This window comes from Antedon mediterranea, chromosome 4, assembly GCF_964355755.1.
Source record: "Antedon mediterranea chromosome 4, ecAntMedi1.1, whole genome shotgun sequence".
NCBI lineage: Eukaryota > Metazoa > Echinodermata > Crinoidea > Comatulida > Antedonidae > Antedon > Antedon mediterranea.
This window is the reverse complement of record NC_092673.1, coordinates 33,751,748-33,764,877: the sequence shown is the minus strand read 5'-3', so window position 1 is coordinate 33,764,877 and position 13,130 is coordinate 33,751,748. Positions and strand designations below refer to the sequence as shown.

Sequence of the window (13,130 nt, the reverse complement as noted above, 5' to 3'; positions counted from 1 at the left end):
AAAAATACTTTTTTTATTCTACTTTAATAACTTTCGTCCGCCAACCTTTGATCATTTTTTTTCAACCTAGATATTGATGAATCCGTTGGAAAAATAAATAATAGATTTTTGATTATTATTATAGATTTTGATTATGATTATATAGATACACTTGATCATTTTTTATTTCAACCGAGATATTGATAAATCCGTTGAAAAAATAAATAGATTTTTGATTATGATTATGATTATAGATATTGATTATGATTATAGATTTTGATTATGATTATATAGATACAAATTGCTATTACGATTGTAATTTACAGTTCACCAGGCCTATACAATATAATTTATAACACGTGTATAATTAATTTCCTTATATAATTATTTATGACTCCGATATATAATTCATATCCAACTAAAATGAGTCGACGGATAGTGACAACATCGCGTCCAGGATCGCGTGCCAAGTGACGCGTTATTAATACATGTAAGTAGGCCTCTTATCCGATGTGACAAATTTATCTATGTGTAAAAACAAACTAATATTCACATTCGACTCCCATGCGGAAAATAAAAGGATCTTCTTGTCTTCTTCATGTTATTACATGTTCCCAGTAGGTTCATAAGAATGTCGTTGATAGTGGTGACAATCCCTTGGTAGAGAGATGCTACTTGGCGCGTTTTAATGGTGTGAATGAGAATGAGACTAATAAAAACAGATGATAAATTGAGAATATCATATACAAAATGTAACTGAGAAATGGAAAAGATTTTGTTTTCAAATGTGTATAATTCGTGATCCTTGAGAATTTTACGATTTTATGAAAATGATATATAATAAGTTAATGTAATTGACAGGTACTGAGTTATGGAACGCCCATTTCTCACTCAGGTGAGAAAACATTAGCTTCCTAAAATACTTCAGCGGTTTAGGAAAGCAGTTAAAAATAAACATAGTAACCGTTGTTTAGGCAGCAGTATTCTCTCTTGAATCGAAGTGTGAGTTGAAAGAGCTTAAATTGGCAAAAGTGGCGGCAGCCAATCTAGGATGTCGTTAGTTGTGAATGTGTTGCTTTACTGGTTCAATTTACTAAACCAGTGATAGGCAATCTAGTCTCGGAATTCCTTTGTTGGATTTCAAATTTAGTATATCTCCACATATTGCTACCATATATGTAATATTATTTTCCAAGATAACTTTCCAGTGCACATAGTAAACAAAACAAATGTAATCTTAATAGCTGTTATTATTTATAAGTGGCTTAATATAAGTGGCTTAATATAACTTCGTATAAATATTAAAATACATATAATAGTTTATTTTAGTTTAGTTTTAGTTTTATAACTTGGAAACTCATCTGGTTTGATGTATATATATCAAATAACTTTATTTGTTCTGATCAAAAGTTTAACTAATTATTTAATAGTTATTTTATTTTATTAAGGATATCATCATCAATATCATAGACTTAACCCAACAAAGTTTAAATTATTTTTTTTCTGGTAAGCATGTTTAATAAATCTGACCCCGATTTTTTATTGGTCATTCCAGATAACATACTGGTCATTAAAACAATTCCTTCTACTGTTAGCAACATGGCAACAAACAAGATGTAGCAAGTCAGACAAATATGATGAATCTAATGATCGAAGGTAGGAACAGTAATCTTTATATTACATTTTTTAAATAATTTTCTTAATGACATGGTCAAAGGTCACACAACCTTTTTAATATTAACTAAATACTGTTAAGTTGTATACCACTTTTATTTTGCTTTTGTATTTCAACTTTTAATGGGAAGCAAACTGGGGTACCTATTTTTCTTTTATTCAGTTGTCAACCAACAGCGATGAAACCGCCACTAACAGGTTGAATGCATTAGGATGCATTACCAGGTTGTGAACTTTGGTCTTAGGATGTCAAAGGTTATAGTTTTGACCTTTCATAAAGAATTGCTGGTTTATCTTTCCCTTTTCACTCTTGCAAATTTAGGGGTACCAATGCATTGCCAGTCATAGAGCTGTGACCTTTAGTCTTAGAAGGTCAAGGGTTATAGTTGTGACCTTTCATATTGTTAAACTAAAGACTTGCAGGTTTATCTTGCTCAACATTTGGTAATTTTACTCTTCTTGCAAACGTTTCAGCTACCAGTAATGGAAATATAAGTGTTGCTTCACCATATACCTTAACAAATAAAAAATATTACAATGTTTATAATTTAATAAATTACATATTTAAGTAACATAACATTAATCACTATACTAGTCCAGGAACTGATATGAATTAGACCCATTTGAATACCACAATACTGTGCAGCACCGGATATTTTTTTTTTATTTTTTTCAGTAATTTGCCTTTTGATTCATATTTTATTACTTTTTTACCTTAACTGGTTGAGCTGTCTTTTTGATTTTACCCCAGGAGACTGCCTCATCAGGCCGGGCACCCGAGTCAGAACCGTCAAATTCTTGTGCTGTGTTCACAAATACAGCAAAGTCTGCTCCATTCCTCTGCACAAGTTAAGAAAAAAGAAACCAAGATAAATATATGTCCAAGTCCAACAAGACTGGTTGTCCTCTTCAGTACAAGACTTCTCCCAGTGTACCAAGTTTGTTATTGTATGCATGAGCAATATGTATACACAGGACCAACAGCTTTACATCCCATCCAAAAGATGAGGCAATGAGAGTAAGGTATCAAAATATCACAGACTGGTACTGGTACTGGTTCAAATAACCGTCTCACAGAGACATCTGGTAGCCATTGACTTGAAGTTGGCATTTGGATGTGTTACTTTTAAATGTAGGCCTACAGTATGAGAGTGACTACTACCAAATTACACAGTCACAAAACAACTTATAAAACAGTTCATATATACAGTTAAAACATTGCTGGGAATTATAAATTTCTGTTGAAGCAGGCTCTAATGAAGTTGCATCTAGTAAGTTGACTTTGTTGTACAACTCTATCAAGTACTGATGGTATCTTCCGACCTCTTCGTTTACTTTGTGTTGTGTGAAAAGTAAGAATTTTTGTAGGATCTTCATTTTCTTTTCTAATTACATGTCCGATCCAGTTGAATTGTTGCTTGTAGACATATTCTTCTAGCGGTTGACAGCCAGTAATTTTGTAGAGATCGTCATTATCAATTACGTAACGCCAGTCTATATAGTTTTCATCTGTTTCTTCATCTGAGGATATGTCTACATGGTTTGGTGGGCAGACCCTTTGAAAGCCATTCACTAGCATTCTTCTTAGGAAGGTTTTGTATGTTGTGCTAAGTTTGGACATTTCACTGTCTCGAATCCATGCTAGTAAGATCAAATTCGCTATCAATGAATTAGGACTTCCAAGAACAAAATTACTGTTTTGAGAGATTTTTATTGTATGAGGCTTTTGAAAGTTTTTAAAGTACCGGATGTGGAATGGTTTATATTTTAATAATATAGATCATTTTTGAAATCATCAAATTACTGTATTATTGACCAAAAAAGGGAATCGGTTACTAACCATAAGATTTGCATTGCAGATATGATGTTTAATGACACCGCCCCCTAACAATATCATACCAGTATGGGATGCATACACAGCTTGACTGTTGATCAACCGTATATCTATAAAATAGAAGAAAAGGTAAGTGAGAAAAGTTGAGGGTGGCATGTTTACAGGGGCCAAGCAAGAGTAACGTAAAATCTATACATTCATCCTCCTCATCCCATTGGGACATATGGCACAATTTGATTAATGACATTGGCTGCAATCAGATGTAAAACCTGCTGTTCCTGATCAATGCACTGGGTTCTTTTTAAGTGCACACGAACCAGACGTGTACACTGGACCTCACATTTTATGCAGAGAAGATTTGTTCTACTACTATAGACGAGGAGTTCCTTGAATATATCCTAATTCTATGGCTATAGTGACTCTGCCTTAACCACTCAACTACAATCTGTACCTGATCTGTGATTTTTGTACAAATCAAAACAGACAATGTCACCAGTTGAGATGTTAGTTATTTACGAAAAAAAGCTATTTTATTCAAACCACGCTACATAATTAGTATAAAGGTTCATCTTGATCTCTGTATAGTATTCATAAAATTTTTCTTTTGGATCATCCAAAAGAAAAATGTTATGCACACTACATAATACCAACATAGTATTAGTTTGTGCCATTTACCTTCAGCAATGTCTATACGTAATCCAGGATTTTTGTACGAATGAAAATAAACCATGTCGCCAATCGAGCCGTCAGTTATTGCCGGACAAAACACTGGAATTTCATTCTAAAAAAAGTGTATTCACCCAAGAATGGATTAGTTTAATAATTCAACAAATATGATTAATATGCATATTGCTGCTGTATGTGGTAATAGTATTTTTATTTTATTTATTTGAACCATTCAGCAATTTCTGATCATTTGGGACCCTCAGATAGTATAGTATAATGCTTTACCTTATATGCCCAATACCAAACAGAGTCAGGATTGTTGATCTCTTTTCCAAACCTTGCTATCATTCTTGAAGGGGTCCATTGCATTCCCTTTAAATATAATAAAATTAAAATGTTTTTATTTTTGCCAATTTGAATTACCATTAGACTACCTATACTTAATTGGTGGAATCTTGCTTGCTCTTGTGAGATTTGGCTGTATCTTGTTTGTGTCCTTATGCACAAGTGACAATTTAAACTGGCACTGTGCATTCTAGACTGTTGTTGTGTACTTATGGGAACCAATCTTTTGGATGGGGCAGGCTAGAACTTGGTACACAAACAAAATAGATCAGGGAATGATCTCATGGTGTGTCGATCATGATAGGTGCTGTGGACCTACAGAATACATACAGTACAAACCTATTTTGGGAAACCTATTTAGGGAACACTCCTATAATTTATGAGGACACTTTTTTCCACGAAACCAAAGAGTGGCAATATATAACAGTACAGCCAACCCCTATTAAGGGGACAATAGCTTGGGTTTGGAAACTTTCCTCCTAGTATTAGTATTATAGTAATTATAGTAATTAGTTAGTGTTTAGTATTATTAGTAGTATAGTAATTATAGTAATTAGTTAGTGTGTAGTATTATTAGTAGTATAGTAATTATAGTAATTAGTTAGTGTGTAGTATTATTAGTAGTATAGTAATTATAGTAATTAGTTAGTGTGTAGTATTATTAGTAGTATAGTAATTATAGTAATTAGTTAGTGTGTAGTATTATTAGTAGTATAGTTTCTACTGTATTTAAATTACCTTTGTATCTTGTTCCTTCAACATTTCATTTAAGATTGGGACTATCCAGTCCTCAAATTTACAGTAATTATCGTTAGGTACTAATAGGTTTCCAATCCTGTTGATACCTTTCTCACGAAGGCTGGCACCATTTAGATGGAAGTCACCAAGGTAAGTGTTACCTAGACACTTAATGAGGTCTTCTTCTACACCACCAGCTGTGGTCACTATACAATCTACCTGTGAAATACAGAATCTCATTTATATAACTAAACGATATGAAACAAGTGTTTATACAGTCAACTCTCACAATACCAAACACTTTAGGCTGGCAAAATATGTCTGGCTTTCTGTCTGGTATTTGGCATGTGTTTTTAATGGTAAACATGAATCTGACTGTACAAAAAAAATGAAGGAAAACTGTGAGAGTGGAAAAAGGTTCCCCTACTATGATTCTGGTTTGCAAGGTTAGGAAATAAGTTTTCCAACCATGACTGTTTAAACACGGATGAATGACTGTACCAATTCAATTTCTTTTATTTTTGAAATATTTCATCCATATCAAAAAAAAAGTTTTATTAGGGGCATAAATGGGTACTAGAATATGTTGGAGGAGGGTGTGACATACCCATTTTACTTTTGGTTGAGTGCTCTGTAAACTTTTTTTTAATGGGACGAACAGTTTTAAAGGAGAGAACCAATAAATAAAAGTGACACTATTCAAACTTACTAGATTATGTTGTACAAGAAACTTAAGAATCTCACGCACGCCAGATGAGATTAAGTTTGAGGTAAATCCTAAGAAGATTGTACAATTAGTATGAGTTCTATGCAACGGGTTAAGTTCTGTACCGGTCTTAACTTTTTCTTCAGAAATTGGCTCTGCTCGTTTATCAAGCTGAAAGTATAAAAAATCTCATTATTCCATAAAACAATAGAAAACTAGATGTGGGCCTAAATTTGTTTATATATCACAACCCCACCACCCAAAAAATCATCCCTGGCAACACAATAATAAATTTGATGTACGGTTGACTATGCCGATAGCCACCACACTAAAGCTCTGTCTACACTATCAAACTCTATGTGACAAACAAATGTGATGTGCCCATATATAAAGATGATTTGGGCATATTACTACCATATTTGGGCACATCACACTCTTTGTCAAACTAGTTTGATAGTGTAGACAGAGCTTAAAGCCCCATTCCCTACGTTTTTTAGATCTAATTTAAGATCACAAACTATATTTAATGTAAAAATAATACTATATGGTCCTATTGCGATAACTTTTTTCGTCTTTAAACGGTTAAAAATGTGAAAAATAAGTCGATTTTAATAATTATAGCGGCCCGCTATAAATCCCAAAATGCATTGCGCGCGAATTGATATTTTTGTTTTTCACCTGTAATTCGCCCACTTTTCGATCGATCGTGAGGCCAAAACAAATGGAAGACTCCTAACTTTTCAGCGAAAATACCGGGTTTTCCCCAATTTGTATCAACGGAGTCTGGCAAAAATAGAAAGACAATTAATGCAGCAACTATACAACGTCAGGCTAGGTATATAGCTAGCGTACGATGTTCGTACGTTACCGATGTTTACCAGCTAGGCCTACAAAACTAAGCCTAGCCAGGCTAGGCCTAAGACCGTCCACGAGAGGTCGATCGCCGCGAGCTACTTAGGTAGTGCATTGTTTCTCACTTTTTATCATAATTTACCATAAAACGTACATTTAAGACAAGGAATGACATGGTTTAATGTTTTTAAAGTGATATATATGTATTATTTTCCAAAAAACGTCCAAAATTGCAGGGAAGGGGTCTTTTTAACTATCGGCAAGGTAAACCGTGCTGGAAAAAAAGGAATAATTTACATGCACAAATTTATTTATTAAAAACCGATAATATGCAATAATTCGTACCATTTTGTTTATTTCCTCCACTGCCCGTCCAAAGTTTGTTGCTTGGAAACCAGATGTCAAATAAGATTGAAGGAGGGCATGATAATCAATACCCTGGTTAAAATCATAACCTTTGACCTTCACAGAGTCTTCCGGCATCTCTGAACTTTGCACCAATACAGCATTTTGAGCCACTCCAGGTACATTCGTCATGATAAAAATCTTCAAATGCCTAGAAAACATAATAGATTAATATTTAAATAGGTTTCTGGGAATATGGAACTGCCTGATGTTAGTAATTTATCTCAATTTAGTCAAATGTATAGCCTAGTTCCTCAAACAAAATGTCATGTATTGTAATTAAAAGTACGAAGCGACTTAATTTCAGCATTGCAGCTAGATCTAACCTCTAGTCCTACCTACTAAATAAGAGTCTATTATTGTCCTCTAGCTAGCTAGTGATAAGGGCTAGCAAACAAAGATGCTAGACCTAGTTTAGTACACGGATCCTAGTACACATTGTAATGGGCAAACTACTAGAACTAAAATGATATTTACTTTTTACAATACAATTCAAAATCCTTTTACAAACAAAACAAACACATGTGTTGCACAATTCCAATGCAAGACTTCTGTTGATATTTTTATTTTGCTCACGCAAGAGGGCGGCATATTCCTAGTTAGTTCCCGGCGTTTTTCTTTCATAAATACTTTTTCCCCTTTTTTTCTTCCTCAATCATGATTGCAGTAATATTTATATTTTGCTGCTTGAAGTAAATTATCGATAGATAAGTCAATTTAACTCGTAAAATTGCGATAAACATAATTACATCGTAATTTACAATATTAATAAAACGATGTGAAAAGGCTATTTTTCTGTACATCGCCCTCTATTTTAAGTACGCACGTCCATTTATTTCAAGGAAAGCAAAAACAAGGATAATACAATTTCTACTTTAATTTATTTGTATATTTTCAATTTTATACCAACTAGGTTGTAGTCATTTCATATTGTGTATGTTTATGTGAAGTTTTGTATATTTTATAGTATTGTTTAGACATGATGAATATTATAAAGATTAAATTTAGATAACTGGTATAAATGGAACAGTCCTACACGACGAGGTACTTATCCATTCTTGAGCAAAAGTTCTGAAGTGTTCTCTAGTTGTCTTCCAGGCTGAGTTCATTGGAATGTACGTGAAGGGTTACTTGGCTGTCGCGGGGGGTTTAAATGCATCATGATTTTGGGCTGCAATATAGTTCTTGTTTCACTGTTTTACTCCTTTTGTCCTATATTTCCGGATAACTTGGAAAATAACTCAGAACATGTGTGCCGTTGGAAATGATTTGGTTTATGCTAAGCATCTTCGCACCGGGAAAACAATGTTTGGTAGACTGGCACGTTTGCCTGTGTATGTCACAATGCTAATGATATATGTATTGTGTTTATCAACGTTTGTTACGGGTCAATTAAACGAAAATAACGGATTAATTGAAGATGAAATTTTAGAAACAGACGGTATTGTAGTATTTCAGGAATCGTCTAGTAGTAGTGTATCAAGTGATACAGACTCATTTCTTGAGGATAGTTTTGATAAATATGTAATTTTTGACGAATCATCTTCAAGTGATGTCGAAGATGATGGAAATACAAGTGGTGATGGGGAATATATGCCTTCATCAACTCAACAAAATGGACGTAAGTATGCAAACATTGTAAAAAAAAACTTGAAGTTGAAGTTTTATTGAAAACTGCTATCTCTCCCCAATACAGTAGAGGGGCAGTCCTAACCCTAAATACCGCTCAACATCATTTTTATTTAGTAAAAATGTTAAGTGAACTTCCAAATACTATTGGATGATGTTTAGTCGATCTTTCTTGGGCGGCATTGGGCTATGTTGTCCGGTACCCAAAAGGAGCCCCCTCGTCGCAAAGAGGGTAATGAAATATTAGTAAACGTAAAAAGCATTGATTTCGAGAAATTGGAGTAATCCATCATACAATTTGAATAGCCTTTAGGGCGCAAATTTGAAGATTGCATTATAGTATATTTTCCCTAAGAATTTAATAATACTGTATTTCCTCAAATCAACTTGTTTAAAAAAAAAATCAAAAAAATATTTTGTAGGCTGATATGACTTCTTACATGCAATAACTGAGCTCAATTAAATAGTTATTTCAATAATTAATATTGTTTAATTTCCTGTCGAGACAACTTTAACTGTGAATCTGTCTGCTTGTGTATGCTGGGTGTAAAGTGCATTCACGAAGGTTATAAGGAATATATGATTCAACAGGCTTTTAATTACTCATTTTCACATTGAATATTTTTATTGATAACATACTAGCGTATCCGGATATTCACCCCCTGGACATTTACCCCCCGGACAACTACCCCCCGGACAACCACCACCTGGACCACTACCCCCTTAGGACAACTACCCCTTTAGGACAACTACCCCCCGGACAAATACCCCCCGGACAACTACCCCCTTAGGACAACAACCCCCTTAGGACAACTACCCCCTGGACAACTACCCCCCGGACAATTACCCCCTAGGAACAATTACCCCTCGGACAATTACCACCCGGACAATTACCCCCCGGACAATTACCACCCAGAAAACTATCCCTTTAGAACACCCTAACCACCCAGACCATTCAACAACCTGACTCTGCAACAGTGTATAATAGGAATTAATAACTATATTTTAATTCGTTACTTTGACGAATTACTATTCATTATTGTAAGCAAAAGTAAAAGATTGAACATAAATATAGCCTGGTATAAACTGAAGATCGTCACACATGATCATAGGATAGTCGAACGTATTATATAGTACTCCCTGTATTTACTGTAAAGACTGGGTTCGCTAATAATAATAATAATTTTTGCGTCAGGACAATGCTTCGATAACCACTGGTCTTAAAAGAATTAATATTTGTCTAAAATTTGTCATATATGTATTTTTGTACACTTGAAGAATAATATCACTTTTGATATTTGACCTCAATGTTCACTCACCGAATAAACGTCGATCTTTAAATAAATTCCCCTCAAATAAACGGTGACCATGTCACTCCCATGAAACATCATATGGAATAATCGGCGTCTATTTCCATTAGATTATACCCCCTCCCATTGAATAAACAACTTTCTTCCAATAAATGTCCACCTAAAAACCACCTAAACAATAAACAGCCCAGGCCGTTTTTTCAATAAATACGGTACTTTAAATCTAGCACATCTAGGGTCTAGCGTGCTGTTAAACAGAATAATCGGTTAAAAACGGGTGTTTCGAAACTAGAGACCCGAGACCAGAGACCCGAGACCCAATACGAAAAGGGAGACCTAAATATACGAAAAGGGAGACCCACGTACGAAAAGGGAGACCCCACTATACGAAAAGGGAGACCCCACTATACGAAAAGGGAGACCCTAATATACGAAAAGGGAGACCTAAATATACGAAAAGGGAGACCCAATTATACGAAAGGGAGACCCAAATATACAAAATGGGAGGCCCAAATATACGAAAAGGGAGACCCACTATAAGAAAAGGGAGACCCACTATAAGAAAAGGGAGACCCCACTATACGAAAAGAGAGACCACACTATACGAAAAGGGAGACCCTAATATACGAAAAGGGAGACCCAAATATAGGTCTCCCTTTTCGTATTGGGTCTCGTTTCAGGTCTCTGGTCTCGGATCTCTAGTTTCGAAACACCCGTTAAAAACAGATGATTTCATTTTTACAGAAACCGGTCCTATATATTTGTCTACTTTTGGATGGGGGGGGGGGGGGTAGTTGACCGGGGGGTAGTTGACCGGGGGGTAGTTACCCGGGGGGTAGTTACCCGGGGGGTAGTTATCCTAAGGGGGTAGTTGTCCTAAGGGGGTGGTTGTCCGGGGGGTAGTTGTCCGGGGGTTGTTATCCTAAGGGGGTAGTTGTCCTAAGGGGGTAGTTGTCCGGGGGGTAGTTGTCCGGGGGGTAGTTGTCCTAAGGGGGTAGTTGTCCGGGTGGTAAACATCCGGGGGGTAACTGTCTAGGGGGTAGGTGTCCTAGAACCCATACTAGCTTAGTCTACTGTATGCATGGAGTACATGGTCTCATCAGAGTGCACTAGGGGTGATAAGATTTTTATTTTTATTTTATTTTATTTTATTTTATGTCTTTTGGCAATGTGGCCAAGGATTCACAATAGTGAATTAATCACTGTCCTATCAGATAGGTGGTAATCCCCCTGATACAGGGGCTATTTTGTGAACCAGTTCATCGGGGGTAACCCCCTACTCTTTTCGAATAATGAACTGGGTTCTTTAAAGTGCACACAGGTTATAATGTACACTGGACCTACGGTTTATAGTCCTTATCCGAGAAGACTTGTTCCACCACCAGAACTAGGAGCGAGTCGGCCTCGAACCCTTGCCGATGTTGTTGGCTCTTTAGGTACGGTAAACGGCGCCCCTGCCTTAACCGCTCAGCCTCTCGCATCCTCTCTCACAAAATCTTCCCCTTTCCCTTTCCATTTAAAAAGACTACAATATTTACATATAGACATTGTTTTAGGGATGTACACTCCATGATTTCAGAGCAATTGTGAGATATATACGATTTTGCCGCGTGCGCTCGCCGTACAGTCGTCGCTGTAAATTGTTGTCTTAGCAAAATCTACCTCCTGTGTTTTCACATTGTTAACATACAAGAGGTACCGTCACTTCAATTGCTAATTTGGCCTGTAATAGGCTTAAATTTGTTTGAAGAAACACTTCAATAGCCAGATAGGAAAAAGAAACAATAAACAAATTCTTAATTTCTATTTTTTACGATTTATTTAAAAATTGTGTTTACTGGAAATTGTTCTTGCTTTGCAAGAGTTGTCCTTTAACCTTAGTGGGGCTAAATGATCATTTAAAATAATAATATATGTACCTACTTTCATTTCAAATTCTTGGATATGTCATTGTACCTTTTCAGTTTTCCAAAAAACAGTAATTACATAATGAACACAGAGAACCCATTGATGACCTCATCAGTAACCTTGACGAGTGGTAGGGTGTCATTTCAGAGTCCTACAATATTAGTGTGATGAGCCTTCTTTGTTGTTTTGGTATTATAAAACTTGAAATCTTGGCATGCTATTTTAGTTGGAGATGAGAGGTATACTTAATGAAACATGGTACCCAACTGGGCATCTGAACTTGGAATGTTTGCAATGTTTTTATATTCTGATTGTCATCGTCGCAAAATCTATTTATTATCGCATTGCATTGTTACTTTCAATTTTATACATCTGCTTTCGAAATGAAATCTTTAAATCTATGGAATGGAATTGTAATTGTCTTTGTTTTTTCCCATGGTTATAAATTATTGTTTATTAATAATGTTTTAACATCTATTATCGCATAAATGTAGTTGTCTCTTGTATATATATTATCAATTAAGAAAAAACAAAATATATACCGTATAAAAGTTTTTTTTTAATTGAGAAAATATCTACACTACTATCTATACTGTATTTCTGACTCTTACTATATAATTCTGACTCTTACTATATACTGTAACTAACTATAAAATATATATTGTTCTTTGTTCGTTTCACAGGAAATTATCCCCTTAATGATAGGGTTGTCTCCTAAATAGAAATATCCCGAAGGATAGCTTCTACTTTATTAGGACTTTATCATTGAACACGATCTACTCTCCTGGGGATTACAAAATAATGCGCAATTTATACAATAACAAAATAATGCAAATTGAAGATAGAATTCTATTCTGTATTATGTTTTAAATGAATAAACAAATAAACTGCTGTCAAATGTCATTTGAAATTACATTAATACTCATCCAAATGATAACGAGTAGACTCCCAGGAGGAAAGACAAAACAAAGGCAATCCTCCCAAGCCTTAAATGTGACCAAAAACAAAACAATTCCATATGTTCTCTCTTAATAATAAGTTATTACTAAATTTATTATGGTTTCTTATCATTCCTTTTGATCGC

At 34.9% G+C, this 13,130-nt stretch overlaps 2 protein-coding genes across 2 annotated transcripts in view; one reads left to right on the top strand and one right to left on the bottom strand.

Annotated features, from left to right (window-relative positions):
- Positions 1–1,377: 1,377 nt before the first annotated feature.
- Positions 1,378–7,758, bottom strand: LOC140046436 (deoxyhypusine synthase-like). Its single transcript, XM_072091080.1, has 9 exons — positions 7,677–7,758; positions 7,140–7,350; positions 5,946–6,113; positions 5,237–5,455; positions 4,439–4,525; positions 4,163–4,268; positions 3,494–3,597; positions 2,368–2,493; positions 1,378–2,167 (listed from the first exon to the last, which is right to left on the bottom strand). The coding sequence occupies exons 2-9, from the start codon at positions 7,329–7,331 to the stop codon at positions 2,063–2,065; spliced, it is 1,107 nt and encodes a 368-aa protein (XP_071947181.1). The 5' UTR covers positions 7,332–7,350; positions 7,677–7,758; the 3' UTR covers positions 1,378–2,062.
- A 550-nt stretch (positions 7,759–8,308) lies between these two features.
- The window catches only part of LOC140047828 (uncharacterized), a 49,615-nt gene continuing 44,793 nt past the window's right edge, over positions 8,309–13,130 (top strand). The window contains exon 1 of the mRNA XM_072092861.1: positions 8,309–8,820. Within this exon, the coding sequence (XP_071948962.1) occupies positions 8,448–8,820 (373 nt within the window). The 5' untranslated portion in view covers positions 8,309–8,447. The remainder of the gene's footprint in view (positions 8,821–13,130) is intronic.